The sequence below is a fragment of the Lasioglossum baleicum genome, chromosome 12 (assembly GCF_051020765.1).
Source record: "Lasioglossum baleicum chromosome 12, iyLasBale1, whole genome shotgun sequence".
NCBI classification, from domain to species: domain Eukaryota; kingdom Metazoa; phylum Arthropoda; class Insecta; order Hymenoptera; family Halictidae; genus Lasioglossum; species Lasioglossum baleicum.
In genome coordinates, this window is record NC_134940.1 from 7831423 (window position 1) to 7853345 (window position 21923).

General features: G+C 38.1%; 1 protein-coding gene and 1 long non-coding RNA gene across 3 annotated transcripts in view; one reads left to right on the plus strand and one right to left on the minus strand.

Annotated features, from left to right (window-relative positions):
- LOC143214593 (tRNA dimethylallyltransferase) overlaps positions 1 to 21923 on the plus strand; it is a 96684-nt gene that overhangs the window by 35175 nt on the left and 39586 nt on the right. The window contains exon 4 of the mRNA XM_076435825.1: positions 12641 to 12776. Within this exon, the coding sequence (XP_076291940.1) occupies positions 12641 to 12776 (136 nt within the window). The remainder of the gene's footprint in view (positions 1 to 12640; positions 12777 to 21923) is intronic.
- The window catches only part of LOC143214595 (uncharacterized), a 37486-nt gene continuing 22579 nt past the window's right edge, over positions 7017 to 21923 (minus strand). The window contains exons 1-3 of one of the 2 annotated variants that reach the window (XR_013010175.1): positions 11428 to 20972; positions 10863 to 11001; positions 7017 to 8800 (exon numbers count right to left, since the gene is read on the minus strand). This is a non-coding gene — a long non-coding RNA (uncharacterized LOC143214595). Of the gene's footprint in view, positions 8801 to 10862; positions 11002 to 11427; positions 20973 to 21923 lie in introns of those variants that run through there. The other variant, XR_013010174.1, reaches the window with a different exon arrangement.

A 21923-nucleotide genomic window follows, 5' to 3' on the forward strand; every position in this document is an offset into this window, starting at 1 on the left:
GTTTGGTATGACGGGCTACATTACGTAGTATTAATTGTTTTCTTGTGGGTAGAGTGGTGGAGGACATTTCAAGGTCGCCTTGATTTTTTAAAATGGAATGTCCTATTTTTTATATCATAGATCGATAGAGTATCAAATTCTGAGTATAAAAATGTTGACCTTTATATGTCCCAAACCTAATAGTTAATGAGATATTATCGAAACAATTTTCTTTCTTCTTTGGATAATATCTCGTTAACTATTAGGTTTAGGACATATGAAGGTCAACACTTTTATACTCAGAATTTGATACTCTATCGATCTATGGTAAAGAAATAGGACATTCCATTTAAAAAAATCAAGGTGACCTTAAAATGTCCTCCACCAGTGCATCCACAAGAAAACAATTAATACTATAATACGTAATCTAGCCCGTCATACCAAACAACTTTTGTAGGAACACTTTTTTTGATAACGACAAACGTCTTTCGAGACATCCTGCTGATCTCATTTCAGCAGGACACCCTGTATGTATTGAATTATGTACATATTGAAAATTTCTCCATGTTTGAAATGAGAAATTAAAATTTTTTTAAATGTTTCCATGTGTAATTTAATTATTTATTTTGTTTGGATAGCACTTTCTCGCTATTTCGTAAAGCTTTGACATATTTTCTAGCCACCGTATAAAACAAATTTTCTTTGATATGTTGTGAAAAATTATTTGTTGTAGCTATTTATAAAGTTTGTGAATATCTTTTTTGTGCGGTTTTTTTCTGCGGTCCCTATCACAAAAACAGGTTTCACTGTACATTGAATGTTATTTCTCCCCTCAATGATTTAAAAGAGGAGATATCATATATTGACATCTTTAATTTTTTAAATTTGAATTTAAAACACAAAATTTGGAAAAATATTACCCATAGGAAAATTATTTTTTTGGCTGAAAAATACCAATTTGCGCAAAAATCTGTTTTGGTATCGCGACGGTGGGGTACAGCTAATATCACGGATCAAGAATTACTTAAATCATGTAATTTGGAAATGAGAGTTGCAGGACTCAGAGAGACCAAAGCCAACAACACAGACTAGTCTTCTACTTCCGTGTGCAGTGCGTACGAGTAATATTTAGTAAAAAATATTCATTAGTTCGAGGAAAACCAATAAAAACATGTTATTTGATTTTATTAGCGCCACCTATGAATACTTGCATATTTGCGGACGTTACTTAATTTCTCACAAAAAGGTACGCGTGCAGACACTTAAATATGTAAACATACGCGTATAAACAAGACTAAACATAGATACGGAAATCATTAATGAATAGGAAATTTTTGCGTAATAGTTTTAAGTGGAACAACGTGCAATAATATTTTGCGTTTTCGAAACAGCATGGAAACAATGTAACCTCGTTAATTGAGTTTCCGTCGGTATTGATGAACCGTGTAAGAAGTGTTCTCATGCTTCTTAACGTGACTAGTGACTAGCCATTGAGTAACTTCGATCTACTGAATATCAGATTGCGGTTGCGGTTGACTTTGCAGTACGGCATATACATAGTATGATATTCCGATTGGAATTTAAATGCAAACGGTATTTCACGTTGTGTAAGATTACCGAAGTATCAATTCCTCAAACGGAATTGCCATTTAATGGAGGAAGAGGTAGTGAAAAATAAACCAGTAGTTGTAATCTTGATTTGCATACACACTTTTCGTTGTGCTAATAAATATTTATAAACGACATGTAAGTAGCTGACGCGCAGTAAAACGTATAGTGTTTTTTTTTCAAAGATTTTGTGCTCGATAAGTCCAACTGTATTTTATTTTTATATTCTACCATGGTTAAAGAGAGAAGTTAAACATATTGCAACTTTCCTGCGATTTATTCTTTATGTGTGTATCCTATCGCGTAGTCGTTTTATAAAATTAAAAAGATGATAATGGGAGCACAACGTTGGAAAATGAAATTTCATCCACGTAAGTAGGCATGTTCGGTTGGCTCACGAAGTGTCAGGTTTCTTTATTGAATGTGTCTATCAACAATTCCAGTTTTTTCTCAGTCGATAAACCAGTTTTAAAACTAACGGATGAGGAAGAGGTTTTCGTGACACCAAACATTTATTTTGTATTTCAAGATTATTCCCGATTTCACCGTTTAGCCGTGTTCACATAAGAAATCGTTTGCTGAACTATGTAATAGGAATCGCACGTTGGATTAATATAATCTTCTAACGTTAAGAGATAATGGTTCTCTAATTATTTGGCTATCTTGCCCTAAAGAACAGCGTCGTTCTTTTGCTCCCACGCGTTCGTAGTTAGCTTATATCTAGCAGCAAATCGCCACGTGTAATTTATTCAAACTATACCCGCTCACGCCAATTTTTTGACGACCGACACAGAAATTAGTATTTCCCTTATCTATCCGGACGGCCATTTTTCACGTATCGTATCAGCATGGCGCTCTATTTCATAAACTTGTTCGGTGTCTCTCCTACGAACTACTTTGCCTATGCTAAACACCTGTGCTCACATAGCGGCTTGTGTAGTGTCTGCACTAAGTAAGTGTATCGACAGATAGCACACGTTAAAAAGAAAACACAACGAAAGAGCGAAACGAGGTGTACTGTTCTCGAGCTCACGAGTTTTGGTTAGCTATGCTTTTACCGTAACGGCAGAAAAAGTGTTTTAAAGCCGACAGTTTTTGAGTCTCACGTGTGATCTTTTATTTGTATAATAGTAAAGACGGCTCCAGTTCAGCTTAGAGCATAATTATAATTTTATTTTATTTTTGTCACTTTTTGGATCCACCGTGAAATAATTTATATCAGCCTTGTGGACACAGTTGGTTGAACCAATTTCTTAATTAGCTATTCAATACACAATTAACATGATCAATTAACAATACCGAAACAAATAAGGAGAAAGATTTCAGTAAGCCGCATTCTTAGACTTTGTCTATAAATATTCAACAGCTTCATCGGCAGAAAATCTCAAAATTTCTTTTCAGTTATTTTAGTTAAGAAGAGTCTCCTAGCTGGGATATTAATAAGCTGTCCCGTGAGCACATGTAAGAATTTCGCAAAATCGAAAGAACATATTCGATAGAACAGGAATGTGGAAGTCAAACTTTATCATAGTAATTACTACTTCAATCTTCCTGCATCTCTGAAACATCTAACGAAACTTGTTCCACTCAGCATAAATGAATAACTAACTGCAGCAAGAGTTACCGAATTGATTAAAATTTCACGTAAAGATTTTCTCGCCATTTTCTAATCTTAATAATGATCAACGGACTTGTGAGGTATATGCTTCTAATCTCTGAAATACTTTTTTAGCCATTTTCTGATTGATAAATTTTAATGACACTGTTCACGTGTGTCTAAATAAATACATAATTTCATCTAAATAAATAAATAATTAGTCCTTCATACGAATTTGTTTTATATCTACTCTCGTAATTGTTCCTTAGTCACCAAGCTTAGTTGCCTAGAAAGAGGCAAGTTACACCGTAGTCGATTTTCATTATCTGAAGAGGAAATCGTTGTTCGGCTGTAAAATCGTCGCTCTATCGGACTCGGGTACCCGAGGACAGACAGCCGGAGGATTTACCGTGCGCTTACACGGTACGTGTGCTCTCGCGATTCATTATTCTCGATGAAAAAGGGGGTTAACGAAGAAGGATCAGTGAGCAGAGCTGGGGCCATAAATAGTCGGTAATAGAAGTGTAATATTTCCGAAGGCATATCGTGAAGACTCTTACTTTCCAACCTGGGGTGTAGAGTACTATGCTTGTTACCATCCAAAACAGAGCTCGGCCACGAACGAACGAACGAATGAACGAACGGACACGCTTGTATCCCCGTAAATCATCGACGATGAAAATACTTAGGCCGAAAGACAAGAGCGCCAACGGCGGAAGCATCGTTAAACGGCAACGCTATTATTGGAGCGCGGGTGGAATTACGTTACCCTTGTCTTTTATTAGCCGGTCGCGGTTCTCTTTCTTCCTGCTCTCGAGAGCCTCCCGCGGGATGACTAACGTCTGGCTGTCTATCTGGCAACTGGCCAGGATTTCTTTGCCGGCCGGATAGATTTTACTCGCGGCTTTCCCGTCCTGTCTTGGCACAACCTTGGCCAAGCCCAGGTACTCCTGTCATTGCCACGTGGAGACACGATCTCCGGGGGCACTGGCTCCTTCGGATTCTTCTTTTGTACCAGTCGAGATATTGATAAAAGATAGCCGAAATGGAAGGGCACCGTGGCATGGCGGGCCGAGGGCGTACGACCCGCCAGATATAAATACCTCTTCAGACCCGCCTGACCGTGTGATTGAGTCACCGATTGATGGGGAACCCGGGAATTTCGAATCCAGAGGTCCCTCTATAGACGGGTACCGGTCATTTCGACCTACCGCCTCGTGGCGCGACTGCATACTAGGCTCGGCAACCATTTTCGGAGTGAGAACTACTTCAGGCGCACCGCGTACACAAAATCAGTCTGATCCGTCACGCCCCGAAGTGAAACGCAGATTTCGTAAAGTCTCCTCCCGCACCGTGAAATATAAAGAATAGCTTTATCTTAAAAGTACCAGTGCGCATTTATTCACAGCCATTTCACAGTATTGTTTCATTTTTTTTTATTAACCCTCTAAATTGCGAGACTTTGTGGGAAAATGACGCGCGCACAATTTGTAGCCCCTTAACCGATCCTGCCTTGGACGCAGTGACATTCGATACTTTGATCCTTGTATTAATCGTAGACGGATCGATGTTTGTGGGAAGTACATTATTATTTTATCAGATTTCTCGCGGTTACTATGTCACCGCAAGCTACCATGTATTCAAGAAAACAAAACTAAAGGTAGTTAAATTTTTTCAGGATGGTCGTACCGCAAACAAACGATCGAGAAAGCGAATTTGCATGAAGATCCGCGATCGAATTCGCAATTAACGCTATCTACAGAATCTTCGGTGGAAAGTGCGCGAGTGTAGGTATATATCCGAAAGGCGTGAACGTGTGCCGGGTACCCAATTAATCGATTAAAGGAAAATTAATGACGCGTTCGATTGCGAATGCTCGAAAGATTTGACAACAATCTCGCATTTTTACGCGGCGGAGGTTGCATTGCTCTTTCGCGGACAAGATAAGAGCCCTCGAACCGTTCAGCAACCGGTTCGCGAGAGCGCTTTGCGCTCCGACACGGAGAGCGCGGTAACGAACTGAAGTTTCTCTTCACGGCGAACAATAAATATTTGTAATGGCCGACCCCCTAAATGGATTAACCGGGACTCCGATTCTGTCGTGTAACCAGATTCGATTACTAATTGCGCCGATAATTTATACGCCTTATTTTCATAGGATTATTAATATCCTTTCGCGGTGTGTGCTCCTCGAGTATCATGAATCTGCGCCGGAACGGATTTATGGCGGCGAAACACCGCTGCGCCGGTGTTCGGGCTGGCTACGAAAATGCGAGTGGAAAGTGGCCTTTTGCCGTGCACAGAACAGGTCATAAAATTCTAATCTCGCATTATCTGTGGCACACGTTCTCCTTGCATATTTTCCACCAACTGCATTATGTTTCTCGCCGCGTCGAGAAATCTAACATAGGGGAAAGTACGACATAACGAATCACCGGGCGGGCTCAACGAGTCCGAGTTCTGCCGGTCTATCGATGAATTTACACTCAGCCTTATCGTTCGCTTTTCTCTTCCTTTTTTAACATCCGTGCGGCAAGCCTAAACGCTCTGCGACCGTGTGTTACGCGCTCGGAAACATTTGCTGAAAGCACCGCCGCGCCGGAACACGTTCGATTGCTACAGATTTATATCGACCGTGTCCTAATGATCCTGTCCCACGGTTTACCGGACATGACATGCGCGAAGAATCTTCTCTTACGGTGTTTTTACTTCAATCTTCAAGCAATATATTGTTTAAGGTTTTCAATGTTCTCATTTCTCGGTAATGCGATGATGGGGTTTTTCAGTAGTCAAAAGCGATATATTATAAATCAATCTGGACCGCGGGCGCCCTCAAAAGTGCTATTTTTACGTTTACGAGGTGTAATTTGCATTATTCGACAGCATGTACTTAGCTGTCGCAGCTTTATAGTTCTGAATAATGCAAATCACTCTGCCGAATAATGCAAATTACACCTCGTAAACGTAAAAATAGCACTTTGGAGGGCGACTGCGGCCCAGATAGATCTTTTACCCCCTAAAGACTGAATTTCTCATTCACAAAGACACAACTTAAAAAAGATTTAAGTCTTGAAAAATATAGTTTCGACCCCCAACTTTGAGGGCTGTGTACACCCCTTCATTGTGGATGGTTGCCGATAAGAAAAAACACGTGTCAAATATTTTCGAAAGAACTATGTCTCACAAGTTTCACATCAAAATTGGCTTGAATATGTAAAGGTACTTGCTCCGTGTTGAAACCTAATTGTTAACATTCTAAGGGTAGTTTAAGGATCCGTGTACTTGACCGTACTAGGGTCGTCGCGGTAATTGTTAACTGTCATAAAAAAAAGGACCAGGACCGACAGGCAAATCTAAGAAAATGACCACAGCTGTGAAACACATGTTTCCTATTGTTTAGTAAACTACCGTTATTCCGATTTTAGTCACCTAGGCACTCTATCCCACCACTTAGAATTTCCTCTCCGAATTGTAAAAAATCGCAAACCCCACTACAGATCAACCCCCACCATTTGTATAGTTTTCTTTAAGTGTTGCAGAAAAAAAAATAAACCAGATATGTTCTGAGCACCCGAGGTGTCCTATCTATTTCCTTATTGGCATATCTCGCAAGGATCCGAGATCCTTGCTATTCGAGTCGACTGCAAGTCTCGAAAATTCATAGATCGAGCGACACCACAGTACTTAAAGGTCTTGTTATTAACATTCTGAGCAGCACGAAAGTAACAGGTGTAATTCCAAGTTGCTGACAACCCTGTCCAATACGTTGCTAGAGTATGTCAACGTTATCTACTGCCGCGTTGTAAACCGAAGACTTGGAACGCTGATACAGTAAAGGCGGCTGTAACTTGGAAACAGGGTCAGATAGGACAAACGTGCAGTTGCTTCTTTTGTTACTTCGTGTGTATTCAATCCGTTATTCCAGTTATGTTCACGTGTTATGGTGTGGAAGAACAAGTTCTTCCTTCGTTATCGATTTTTTAGCACCATTTTTCTACATCACCACTGTCGTTTATACACTGTTTCTTTCTATCATCGAATTATAATCGACGAGTTGCTTTCTCTTCTCTGGATTATCTTTCGCAAAAAATGTAGTCACGCAAAATGTTTAGAGAGCCAACGATACGCAAGCACACAGAAAAACAAATATGCGAATAAGTAACTGGAGACGCAATGTCTGCCTCGGAATACTTAGAAAGCGTGAACAATGTGTTTTAAAATGATCTACCGGTCGAAGGGAAATTGTATTCGCAGGCAAATCACATTGTCGTTTTTCATAGATTCTGCAGCCTATACATAACTATAATTGCATTATTAACTGCTTCTATAATTATACGGTCATGTGACTGAAATCTGCGCAGTTAAACGGGTAAGATGTTTCTCACGGTACACGTGATCTAATAAGAGGGTTAAAGCACACGTATATCCGAAACTGCAAATAACAAGATTAGAATAATCGATCTGCATTTCAGCAGGATGTAAGAAATGTATTATATTTTTAAATTTTCCCGCCGCTGAGCATCAAAGTACACTTAATGATGTACTAAAAACTCGTTGCACTTCTGAGCTTTTTATATTATTTTTCATACGTTCCGTACATATTCGCTTGCAGAAAATAAAATTTAAAAAAAAAAAAAAAGAATAATATTTCCCTTCTCGGGAAGTGGAAAGCATCTCGCGCGAGTAAAATATATAAATTATGAAACGCCGTGGAACAGTCGTTGTAAACCGATGCAATATTAAACAAGTCGAAGGCGCTTTTAGTGTTTTGCTTAATAATATTCTGCTCGCTTTGGTGAACGCAAGCGCGATAAACCGAAAACACTTGAATATTATACGTACCCATTTCGACACGACTATCGTATACCGCGTTATATGTAACTATAAATTGAATAATTCCGACGTCGATTGCAACCATAATCGGAATGCTTACATCACGATACACGCCTTTTTAAGTGAACAATGTATTATATTTAAAATACGATGCATTCGCAACATAACGCTTCGCAACGCGGCTGTTCGCACGCGAAATGGCCTTTTCAATTTCTGGTTCTGCATCGTCAAAACCGTTTAGTCTACAAGAATTTCGCTTTCCTTTTCTCTGTTGAATTAATGTTTAAGAAAAACATGTCTGAAACATTTTTTATGAAATTACAAAAGCCCAAATACGCTGAGCACCGCGAAGAAACGATTTTGTCGAGCGAGCGCCAAGTGTAATCGAACCGCTGTGCGATGGTGCGATACGTCCCGTACTTAGCGCTTGTCTTAACGATATTATCAATGACTTGGTAAGCTGATGTGCAGTTTGTTGCACGCAGAAAAAAAGACAAGCGAAGCCCACAATGCGAGGACTTTGGCGGCTTCGGTCTGAACAATTTGTCGGTGCCGGTAAACCCGCGAGCGGCCTATACTGACGCAATGGACTTCGGGGCCAGGGTGTTCGTGGATTAACTTGTCCCAAGAGAAAGTCCGGTTTTTCCGTTCGGTTCCCACCTCGTCGTCTTTTCCAATTCCCGCCGATTGCGCACAGCCTCTCTTGGCTCTCTTGATTGCGCAATCCGTTCTATCGATGATGTCCGTGCTCCCATCGGAAAAAGAAAAGAGGATGCGCGCGTGCTACAGAGAGGGATCAGAGATCAGAAATCAGAAAGGAACAGGGATATCGCACACACGCCGTGGCGGGGGTTAAAACGGACGATAAAGCCACGGTGTCATGAGATATAATCGGTATCTAGCTCACTCTTTCACAAGAGTCAAGTTTATTGAGCCGGCCTCGTGAAAAAATGCCCACTATCTCCACTCCGCTCTGACATCCCGCCGATGAGGATGAACTATGACCGGTTCGCTCGATTTCAGATTGATTTGGCCTAATCGGTCCCGGCACATCCGGATTTTCGATAACATAGGCCCTAGGGCCAGAGTAGGGCAATTATTAACTAATATTTAAAAATGACTAATAGTCTTTTTGAATGTTAGTCATAGCAAAATAGTAATCAGTCAAAACTTTTTGATTAGAGTTAGTGATAACTAGACGGCGGATCTTTATGCATTTATAGCAAAATTGAATAGATTAAATTCAAAATTGTTGAAGAATTTTTAAATTTGAAGATGTTGATATACGATTTCTCCTCTATTTAAGTCATTAAAGAACGATATAACATTCAATTTGGTTTCTATCTCTTGCAATCGATGCAGACAATTTTTATTTTGCATAAAGATCCGCTGTCTAGTGATAACTAAATGGCAAATAATTAGTCACAGCTCTAAGTAATCATCAGCTATTGCTTATTAGCAAAGCTGGGGAAAATAGTATTTTAAATAGTAAATAGTAAATAGTAAATAATCCTATTTATTTTAAAGTATGTGTACAACCTTGAAAATAAAATATTTTATTTAATCCAGTAATTCTTGAAAATAAAATATTTTATTTCATGCAATAATTTCTGAAAATGAAATAATTTATTTGAGGCAGTAATTTGTTTGAAAATAGTATTTTAATTGAAGAATATTGAAAATATTTGTATTTTGTCTTTATTTTCAATTTCAATTTTAAGTATTATTGCTGAAAATAATGGTTCGAATTCAATACATTTATGGGTGTAAATCGTTTCTTAACGATAAGATAGATTGTATGTTTATGCGGTTCCTCAGAGTATTATAACAATGCAAAAAGTAAAATATTTTATTTCGTGTTTCTGATTGTTAAAATAGAAATATTTTATTTTGGGGATCAAATTGTTGAAATAGAAATATTTTATTTTGAGGTTCACAGATTGTTAAAATAGAAATATCTTATTTTCGAAATTGTATATCTTACTTAAAATACTATTTTCTTTAAGCAAAATGAAATCTAAAATATTAAATAGTATCTGAAATATTTGCATCGCCAAATAATGCCCACCTCTGCTTATTAGCGAATTAGTAAATCGATGATCAGTTATCAATCTTTAGTGATCAGTCACTAATGTACGATTAACATACATTAATATTATTAATTAGTTATCACTAACTAATCAAAAAGTTTTGGCTAATGACAATTTTGCTGTGACTAACATTCGAAAAGACTATTAGTCATTTTTAAATGTAAGTCGATTATTGCCCTACTCTGTCTAGGGCATAGGGCATAGGGTAAAGTTACCGGTTACCGGATATTTAGTTACGACTTGGAAGTTTTTATTAATTCCAAGGCATTCTGTAATTTATTTTGCATTGTTTGTGGTAAACGATTGGTCATCAACCTTTTTTCTGTATCGTCAAATTTTTCTGGACGATTTTGTTAAAAAGCAAAACGAAGTTTTGGCTGGATAATCACTATTTTTGGACTTTGTTATTTGGAATTTTATCTAGACAAATAATTGGTGAAAGTTTTCCGGTTGGAAGCGAGTCAGATTGGTCGATTATAATCTATGATCGCCTTATTTTTTTCTGCTCGACATACCAGAAGCATGTAAAAGAAGTTATTTTCTAATGATCATGAACAATATTCATACTTTTATACTGTATCACAACTAAATCGTAAAAATTAGAACATATTTAGGGTACAATCTATAATACATGTTATTATTAACAGTCAACTAGAGTTCGGAAAGCTCATCGGAAACTCATCGGAAGCCACCATATTTTCGAAATGAATATCCTCGGGGAAAGTCAGATTTATATGAGAACACCTGTGAGTTACCTGCATTCCTGTTTGTTGGAAAGCGGCTCCTATTTGATCGATTAATCCGGCCGATTATATCCACCCCAGTAAATACTGCCCTTTCGAAAATTCTTCATGTTCGGGGAATGAAGATTTATCGTTGTTACGTGGCTCGAGCCTGTATTGGGCAAATGTTATTCAGAATAATTAATAAATCCAATCATGTTATTCGCGAAAGACGCTAATTAATTTATTCATTATTCACGAACAACAAATAAATTGTGCTTATTCGTTATTTAAAATTCTCGAATAAAAGAATGATTTGTATGTATATCCTAACTGAAAACATGCGAAATAAATGGTCGTCTTGAACATTCTTATTTGAGGTCCAGGAAGAAGTCTTTCTTTCTGGTAGCGAAATGAAGTAATAAAAAACTAAACGCATTAAGAAATTTCATTTTTCAAGCTCATGATACCGCAAACGATAGAATGTCTGTGCTAAGCGGGTTGGCTTTGACCCAGTAATCGTGTCTGTTCTGCGATGGCATTGGATTAATTATCGGGTTACCGTGCCGGATGTTTAGACGGTAAAAACTTTGATTACGGATGCGCAGAGCCGCTGTGTAAATTCCGAAAATAAGCACTGGCTGGGTCTTTGAATTCTTCATATGTTCGAACCCACGTCACTGGAAACAATTCATTTGCAAAGCAGACGAGAGTTAAACTGTAGAACATTATTAAATTGTGATCGACCCGGCCGGAAGCCTGCAATTGAATTAAAGATAACGTTAAATCAAAATTACAATACATACAACTTCGACTTACAAGGTAATTTCAATTTCTATGTTTCCCCCTCGCGCGTATCTGATTTTATTCGTACTTCATTTGGCTTTTGTTAAATTCATTTATGCCCGTTTCTGTCGGTCTCATTTACCTAATGAGAAACGGTTGAGTAAACTGATTAAGTGTACATACCTCGTGTCTTGATGTGATTAAAATGTCATGCATCAAGTATAATTCGAATTGATTGCACTGAATTGTTATTGTTAGTTTATAATATTATACGACAGTGATGAAGAGTACTGTTATTTGAGAATTCTTGGGACGTCTAATTAGATATAAGCGCAATTATTGGATACTTGAAGATTGCGAATAAATTAATATAAATCAGTTAATTGGATATTATTTCGTTTGAGATTTAATCTCTTATAGTAATATCGTACCTTATTAAATTTGGGATATTATCTGGATAAAATAATTATTTATATAAATGGATGTTCTCTCGAGGAATCCCGTTCTTTTGAAAATATTCCAGCGGAACTTTTCGCTCCAATTTTTCGGCGAGACTGCAATTTGTATAATCGTCGAAAGCGCTGATTAAAGTTAATACAATATCTCCGGATAATTTACGAGAAACATAACGTTTTATGGGAAGGTTTACGGCCTCCCTTTTAGAGGATTATCTTCATCATCGATGGAGTGGATGTATCGTTTTCATCGGCGACACAAATCATACGCAACGAAGACCCACCAACCTGCGTGAACGCCGTAAAAAATTCCGATCCCGTCTCAGTTTCTTCATCGAAAACCGATTCCCGTAGCCGATCAGATTACGTGTTTTTCGTCCATGCATCCTCAGATTGAGACAAAAACGAGCGAAACGATAGCGACATCTTCGTTCCGGTGCGTGTCGCGTATAACCCCCGAAATTAATATCAGAATATCGGAATTCTCTTCCTATCAGATAATTAACTCTTAATTGCAGATACAGTCCCCGATGAACTTCGATATAACATTTGCTCCTCGTTTGATTCCAGGTCCCTGGAAGTGTTCATGCAGCATGGCGTGACCCACTCTGAACTTCTGAAAGCTCAGAGGACAGCCGGTGGTTCTGGATTAGGTGGACGCCTCAGATACCCTAACTCCGTGATACTGTGGCTGCAGTGTGACATGGTGAGTCTTTATCCTACCGATCTTAAGTGCCATTCCAGCCGAAGAACCCCCGACAGCAAAGTTTCCAGCTGTCTGAAGAGTTAACCCCTGGACTCGACTCGCGGGGCTGAGGAATATTTCACGAAGAAAATATTTCGAATGCTATTTACATGTCAGATACTAGCTAGTACACAAATCGTCGTATATTTTCAGCGGTTGATTTTTCAACGGGTATTATGCTAGTATATAAAAATTAATATGTTCATCGTCTCCCTCGGAAACTGTTCAAAAGCGACAGGACGTTCGTCGACCGTTTCCAAGGCAGTCTCAGCCTACGAGCCGAAGCAATCGTGTGTAGTGTTTCATAACATTGTGCTACTTGATAAACGATAAAGTTTATCGCCCTGCCGTTATGCTCGCTCGAGTTGTTAACGAACGACTGAAAGAGATAATTCGTCCATTGAGATTCCGTTTATTACAAGGCTGAAATCCTCGTCATGTGTAAACTTCCGACTGTACGCGATGCTCCGTGTCTTATGATTTACTCGGTTTATGTTAAATAATGCGGCGGGGTCTGTCGCGAGATACCTACGTGTGGGAAGATACCGCGGCGACAAGTATCCGAGCAGTGGAACGTTCCAGTTGTAGGAAGAAAAGTAGAAACGTTGAGAGATTGTTGAAGAATTTTAGTTCTACTTGTGCTTTAGGTTCTTCTAACAGTTTCACATTTCTTATTTTACTGTTATTAATAGACTGCGGATCTTTATGCATTTATAGCAAAATTGAGTAGATGAAATACAAAATTGTTGGAAAATTTTCAAAATTGAAGATTTATGTATTCTCTACTGAAACCATTAAGGGAAGATATAACATTCGATTTGGTTTCTATTTCTTGCAATCGATGCAGACAATTTTTATTTTGCATAAAGATCCGCAGTATAGTCATTAAAATTACTAATTTCTATTGGAGATTATTTTAAGAAATTCTTTCATTCAAGCGTATGTTAATAATTGCGATGTGAGTCATTTCGATCTTTCAATCTTTATAAGGCAACACTTTTTTCCTGTTTTTGCAGTTCTGCATTATGCATCCGTTGCTCGTAAAAGTTGAAAGAAAACAGTGTAATACAAAGTTCAGTGGAATCTAATGCAGGCTTAGGTCATATTTCCTATCTAACGAAACTATTCTTAGAGAAACTCAAATTCTACTAGTAGCCAATGCTAATCATACAAGTTACGTTCCACAAATTTCCACTAATCCCACGTATGCCCACAAAAATGTCAAGTCGCAACGGCTTATTTCACTTTCATTGAACTACTAAAGTTACGCAGAGTTATTTGTAATAGTGAGGAATAAAGATTTCAAATGCAGCGTAAAACCGCGTTACGAATTAGTTCGTAATCTTAATAAATAGTAGCAGGAAACTGCTTGACAAATTAATAGCTACTCGACAAGTAATGTGCCATTTAATGGCCCGTACTGTAAACATTTTTATTACACTACCCCTGGCAGAAAGTGTACTATCGAATGGTCTCATAAATTATTGTCATACCAAGTGAGATAGAATGTGTTACCTGTATACATAGAAATTGAAACGATATCAGTGTTTTTTGTTTAATTCTTGCGTTGTCAATAACCGGTGTTACAACGTTGTTGCATCAGGTTTATGCAAAACTATTAAGACATTACGTGACCGCCACGTTTTCAAGTTTTCCTGGTATTTATAAAATTGTACTTTCGAATAGTTGCAAGGCTGTTGCACAAAGGGGTATTGTTCATTCTTAATTCCTTAATCAGGGAGAATGAAGATTTGTAATCGATCTTCTCAGAAAGATATTTTCATTTGGCACGTTTGATTTTGTAACGACTTCCGATTTGCATGATTCGAGAACGATTGACTCGATATAATTTATACCCTTATTAATAGAAATTTTATTGATCTTCGGTATCGAAGGTTACGTATGAATTAAAAATAAATCGCACACGTTCCCATAACACAGTTTATGTTCGTTGATAAACGATAAAGCTTATCAGACCTCCGAGCTTGGCTGTTTAGTGGATCGTTCGCACGGACACACCAAACCAATCGTCTATGTTATCATTAACACTTCATTCCGTGTACCAAGCAGAGATACTGGAGTCCGGGAACTAAAAACCTGTGTACTCACGTAGTACGCAGCGAAATACTCGAATCGCGGCCTGCTTTCCAGTTTTAAGAAGGGTTGTGTTCTCGGAATTAAATGCTGTTCTATAATAATCAAAATACGAGTTGCACAGCCCGGTACGAACAGAAACATCAATTTTGTTAATAATTTCACAGACAAGTTTTATTTTGCATAAAAGTGAAAAGAAAGCGAGCTAATAAAAACGTGGTAAAATGATGAGCAACCAAAATTTCCTGTTGTCAACAATGTGTACCGTTAAAGTTCAATGTACAATCATCGGGCAGCGCGTCTCGTCAACTTTTCCGTCTCGCGGCTCGAAACACACGCGACCATTACTAGAATTTACGACGTACCACTTATGTACTAGTGGCCGCGGACCTTTGGATCGGCCAATAAAACTGATCGATTGAAAGTTTTATTTTTCCACGATTTTATTACGCGATAAATCAAATCGTACTACTTTGGAGGTCGCGATCGCGGGTCCCGCGGAACATTCGGCGTTACATAATCTCGTCGATCGGCGGCGGCGATGAAATTCGCAGGACTCGTCGACAAGGATAGTCGATGGTCAGTGGAGAGGCTGCCATAATCCAGATACCGGCGAGCTATTCGTACCGCGGTTTCGAAATCGGAAGCCGATCCGCCGGCCTTGCGTATCGCGGTTGTAACAGCCGCTCGAGAATTTCTTTCATCTAGACCAGGGCAAATCCGAACTTTCCCTGAAGGGGTCATTGTGCAACCGACGCTGACGTACACAAATAATGAAAAATTGTGCAATGATCGCTGCATTCTTGACTATTATACAGGGTGGCACACGCAACGACAGCGATCCATTCTCTTTCTTAGATTTTACTACAGTCGCATCAATTTCTTGTTGAAAACCAAATGTTGAACCTTGTCTTTGTATTCATTCTTTTTTCAAAGATTGTAATCTGCATATGTAGCGTTAACAGATATTCTTGTGAATCGAAATAAATCCAGAAGGGATTAAAGTGCTCAAAAAAATTGAAAAAAAAACTTCTTGGTTTTTAGCAGACCATTTCTCAAATAACATATTATTTGATATATTATTATAATTTAAGAAAGTAGCACATTGCAAAATGTCATTAATTTAAGGAGAATTTGACTTTCCACCTTTTTCCTCGACACTTTTCTTGCAGATTTTACGAGAGTCCAATTCGTAATGGGACTACTATACTTACGCGTTAGTTTGCTTTTTGTTGCTGCGTGGTTTCACTTGCTGCTACGTTTACATTGGCACGAATATAATTTACGCGTGTTACGTCAGTGTCGGGATAACAGTGACTCAATTTAAAACGATTCTATAATATTTTCTGAAAGACATGAGTAATGTTTGACTTTTCTACTATGAAAACGTTGTTTGTCACTCGCGCGTTTCTGCGAAACAGAAAACATCACAATTAGTCCACACGCGTGCCTTATCAATCATCATGTCGAAACGTTTAAAAATGAAACCTAAAAATATGCGCGATTGATTATATAATCCATCATTACATCCATAATAAAATTAATTGCACTAGATAAACGAACTGTAATTCCTTTGATATGAAATCATGAAATAATGTAGTACATTATCGATACTAATGTTTCAATTCATAAAACAGCCTATTAAATTGAATGTTACTGGCATAGTTATCAGTTGAATAATAAATCGCTAATTTACGTACTGACAGTTAAGATACATCGTAATGTAAGTTTGCTGTAGATACATTATTTGGTTCGAGACACTGTAATTCGACTACTTCATGTTTTACAGCACGGCTTCACGTTTTATAGATCTTTTCGAAGCTTACGAATTGTAGAAATGTCGAATTTCTTCACGGAGATTAATTTATTTTGCTACCCAGTGTATCTACATTATTGAAAAGGTCGGCATTTCTGATAACCCAGGTTTAATCGAAAATTTAATCAACAATTTCGACACGTGTTGATAATAATATTTACGCTCAAATTATGCCACACTTATCTTTGTTTTATTGTACATGTAACATAGATACAGGAAAGCTTATAACAAACACTTTAGGTTACTGTTTGCATTCAAACAATTGGTCAAGATGTACGAATATATTTTATCAAAACAATGGCGACGGAGCGAGACGGATCAGACTCATTCACTGCACAGCAATTGTGTACGCTGTGCGCTTAATTTGACTTCAAAAATAAATTTGCAGAACTCCTTGAACGACTCAATACTATAAAAAAATAATGCCAGGGAATTAGGGTCAGAGATGCGGTGTTACGGTACTGAAAATAAGATTTCGAAGTAGGTATCACGGATTCCTTTCGCCCCTTTCTACCGTTCATCCTCGGAAAGAGTCGGCCGGGACTCTCTCGTTGATTCGGACGCAGAACGTCCGAGCCGAGCATGAACTTTCCCTGAAAGAGACCATCGCGTCGCGTCGTTAAGTAACGGCGCTCGCCTAACGTCGCTCGTCCACGGATCGCTGGCTGCGTTTCGCGAGCAGCCGCGTTGGAATGCCGGATTTTTCTGTGCCGGTGGAAAGACCTCCCTTCCACGAAGGTATCCGCGACCATTCACGCACACCTCTATCGCCCCGAAGAGTGAGAGGCGATACTGATTTGCTTTTCCCGTTATTGGCCTCAGACGTTGTGCTCCATAGAGCCCGTCCCGTATGCTTTAACTTTCGATGGACCTGCCGCGCAGGCCATCACCTAATTGAAACGAATTTCTTTCTACAAAACCAAAACGAAATTTCCCACTCGCACGAAATGAAAAATATCGGTCTTTCACACACACAGCATTTCTTATAAAACAAATCAATACTGTTCACGTAAGGCCACGCGACCAAAGCGAAAACATTCTAAACTCGGATACTCCGAGTTTATCCGAACGGTGTTTCACCTCGGAGCGTGACGGATCAGACTCGTTCACTGCCCAGCGATCAATTCCCATGACAACACCTTTAGAATTTCAATAATTGTACAATTAAAAATCTAAAACCGTTCATTTGACCGGCGGTGGCAGGTTTAGTGTTAATCTGGAACTTTGTATCAGGTCGACAAGTTAATTCAATAGGTTGCAATTACGTTGATTACAATTTCTCGCGTGTAGTTTGCAGTAAACATAAGCGTTAACTGAAATGCTGATGCGATTATGCACACTGCAGCTTTTTAGAGGTGCGAGGCCGAATATTTACCTGTTTCACAGTCAACGGGTTAATATGAAGGCCGTAAACCAATTTCTCGCGACATTAATAAAAAATTCGTCACAGCAAAGGTAATATAATTGTATGTGTTGGTTTGCAAATTTGTCGGAGAGCTCCGTCGGCGATCACGAGTCATTTACACACGTTCGTGCTTCGCGCGTCGAAGGGTCACGCGGAAACGCAAGGGGAATTTTATGTATGAGGGACGAATTTATGACATCCTTGTCTTGCGCTGAAATTAAAGGTCCCTTTATCGCAACATTGTGGACAGTCGGAACACTCGAAGGGCGATTACGCCGGGAGTCGTAACTTTATTTACTTTTCCCTTACACGTGACAGGGTTAATAGCAAGTTACGCGCACGCTGCAAATGCAAACGAAGGCCTATGTGTATTAGCATGCATCGCATTAACAGACAATTGGTTAGCGCAATTTCATTACGAGATGCACCGGGTCAAGCAAAATATCACGTTTGACCTTAATATTTTAATCTTAATTAACTGTTAGAGGTAGTCGAACGAATTCTTAACCAAGAGAGAGAATGCTTGAATACGAATTCGTAATTAAATCAATTTTAGAGAATTGAAGATACAAGAAATTTTCATACCGCGGAAAATTTGTTAACGCTTAACCTACCACTGATCAAATGACCGGTTTTATATTTTTCATCTTACAATTATTGAAATTATGATGTTGCTTATATGCGAAATTGATTCAATAAATTTCTTTATCCAATAAATAAATAGAGAGATCCAAGAAATAAATAAATTATTTGATTGTCCATAGGGGCTACTGTTACTATAGATTAATACTTAGAGCCGGCGTCTATAATTTGTCGCCGCATATGCGTCCGCATTATAGAACAAGAGGGAAATGGGTCGAGTTAAAATAAAAGCCTGAGTAATTTCGCCCACACGGATGTTCTAGCTACATATCATGCGGGATCTTCCGAAATGAGATCATCCAATTACAGTTTCACCAAGGAACTTGATAGAGGAAAGCTTATAGTTGGACAATATATTTTTTAAAACATTGAAAATCTTTGAACAGCTACAATATACGTTTGGGACGATTGTAAGATTTCAAAAAATAATTTCGTTTCGATCATGAACTTCTCTGCACGTTTAACAGGAATTTTACCAGATAAACAAACAGTTCTAGACATTGTTAAACTTCGTTTAAAAACCTGTTTAAATGCAACGGAAGCTCTTCCGTCCCATTTGACCGGAACAGCGCGCTGAATTGAATTTTTTCGTTTCCCAGATGCGTAAGCAGATCTGTTTGACCACAAGCTGCGAGTGCATTCACTTTTTTGCCCACGCTGATCTCGCAAAACGTGCAATTTCGCGGCTTTTGTCCGAACTCGTTGGCATTGTTCTTAGCTCGTCATTCGATTCGCATCTTCCGCCTCCAAATTCGTTTTCTTCCGGCGGGAAAGAATGGACCGAAAGAAGTCCAGGGTCTCTCTCTCTTTCGGTTCCCTTCAGAACTCTCTTTGTTTTCGAAAGTTCGCGCGACCACGGGAGATGGGAAAGGAACCAGTCCCGGCGGCTAATTCGTGGAACGGATACTAATTATTATGGGAACCATAAGTGCGTTTAAGTGTATGTAAATACGCACATCCGCGCTCCAATGTACCCTTAAGTGGACGCGCGTTTATTTCCCTACGGTCACGATAGGACTCTTCTGAAAAAGAATTTTTGCAATTCTGTTCGAAAGAGACGTTCTCAGAGAAACACTACCAGACTAGTTCACATACTGTGCTTATTAATTTACACAATTATTTTCTAAAATAATGAATGTTGAAGAAACTTTAAATTTGCATGCAATTCCGCGGAATTCTGCGGATCGTCGAAATTACGCGAATTAACATTTTTATTATTTTATTTCGACAAATATTTACACGAAGTTGCGGTTCGTATCTTATCTGCTTCCTGGGTTGATCGAATCACTATTGGTCCACTGGCTACTTACTTAGTTCAGATTTTTTTTGCACGATACGCAAGCGATAACTTGTTTGCATGATTACGAATGATACGTCGTCAATCTTTGTGTGCACCGATTTTTTTCAATCAGTGTGCATCCGTATTGCAGTTTGTGTGCATTCGCGACTTCGAACCATTTTTAATCCTTTGCGCTTTTAACTTGAAAATCAAACATTTCTTTCGACCTAGAATAATTTCATTCTATACTAATTCTATACTAACCAAAAAGAAAAAAGTCATAGAATAAGAAGCATTTCATCGACTAAAATCATATAGGTTAAAAATAAGGATTATAAGTAACCGAAAATTTTTTGTCTTGTTGGTAAGTTATCGTTGAAAGAAATTCATTTCGGTCACTTGTAACAGTTATCAATAAGAGAAATTTATTTCGATCGCTCATGACAGTTATCGATGGGAGAGATTTATTTCGATCGCTCATAACAGTTATCGATTAGAGAAATTTATTTCGATCGTTCGTAACAGTTATCGATAAGAGAAATTTATTTCGATCGCTCATAACAGTTATTAATGAGAGAAGTTCATTCCGATCGCTCATAACAGTTACTGATGAAGGAAATTTGTAATAGTTATTATCAAATCGTACAACTTTCAAATGGTAGACAATCCATAAATTTTTTCATAAATTCCATAAATTTTTTATTCGTAAAATTCATTGCTACAATCAAAATTTAATGTGACAAACAAAAACAGATTTTGTGTTGTTCTTATGGTCTGTTGATTCGCCTTGTTGTACGACGAAACCTTCTCAATTAATTTCACAGGCTTGCTCCATCCGAAAAAGAGTAGACAACTCAATAATTGAATAAGCAACCAAAATGAATATTCTCATCATCAAAAATACGATCATCGATAACTGTTATGAGCGATCAAAATAAATTTCTCTCATCGATAACTGTTATGAGCGATAGAAACAAATTTATTTCATTGATAACTGTTATGAATGATCGACATGAACTTCTCTCATCTATAACTGTTATGAGCAATCGAGATAGTTTTTCTCCATCGATAACTGTTATCGAGGAGGATCCAATTTTTTAAACATTAATAACTGTTATTTGTAACCAAAAAGTATAAAAATCGATATTTTTTAATCATTTCGTTCTTCGAATTTTTGTCTTTATATTTTGTCTACATTATCTTAAATTTCAATAACAATCAACTTTTTATTAATGATTTTTATCGCGTAGAAAATTTTAGAGTAACCGTTATTTTTGGTCCCTGATTGATATCATACCTCATACAATAATTAAACGATTAGTAATTGATTAGTAGACTACAGATTTCATGCATTTATAACAAAAACGGATACGTACAATCTGAAAAAGTGGACCTATTAAAAAGATTTAAGGCCACCAGTGTATAAGTTTCACGTTAATGAGATAATTAAAAGAAGAAAGAAATTTTTGTTTGGCTCCCGTGTCTTTGCAATGAATGCAAACATTTTTTATTTTGCATTAAGATCCGCAGTCTATTGATTAAATACCAACGTATTTAATCATGTGAACAATATTTTGAATAATGGTACAGTAATTTTTAAAAATGTTAAAATAGATCGTTGCGCGAGTGGGGCTAAGTGAAAAATTCGAATCGATCAATGTCGAAATGTGTTGACACGTGTTCAGTGTGTTTCTTTGAGTCGACATTGCCATTTGAAAGAGTCTCGTAATAGCTATCGTGGATTAACATCGTAATACCTGTGCTCACGGGCCGTCTGAGTCCCGGCGCGGTGGCGCGGCGTAGCGCTCCGACTCCGCTTTCTCGTCTTCCCCTTTCCTGGCGGGTTACGCTCACCTAGCTGCACAATAACCG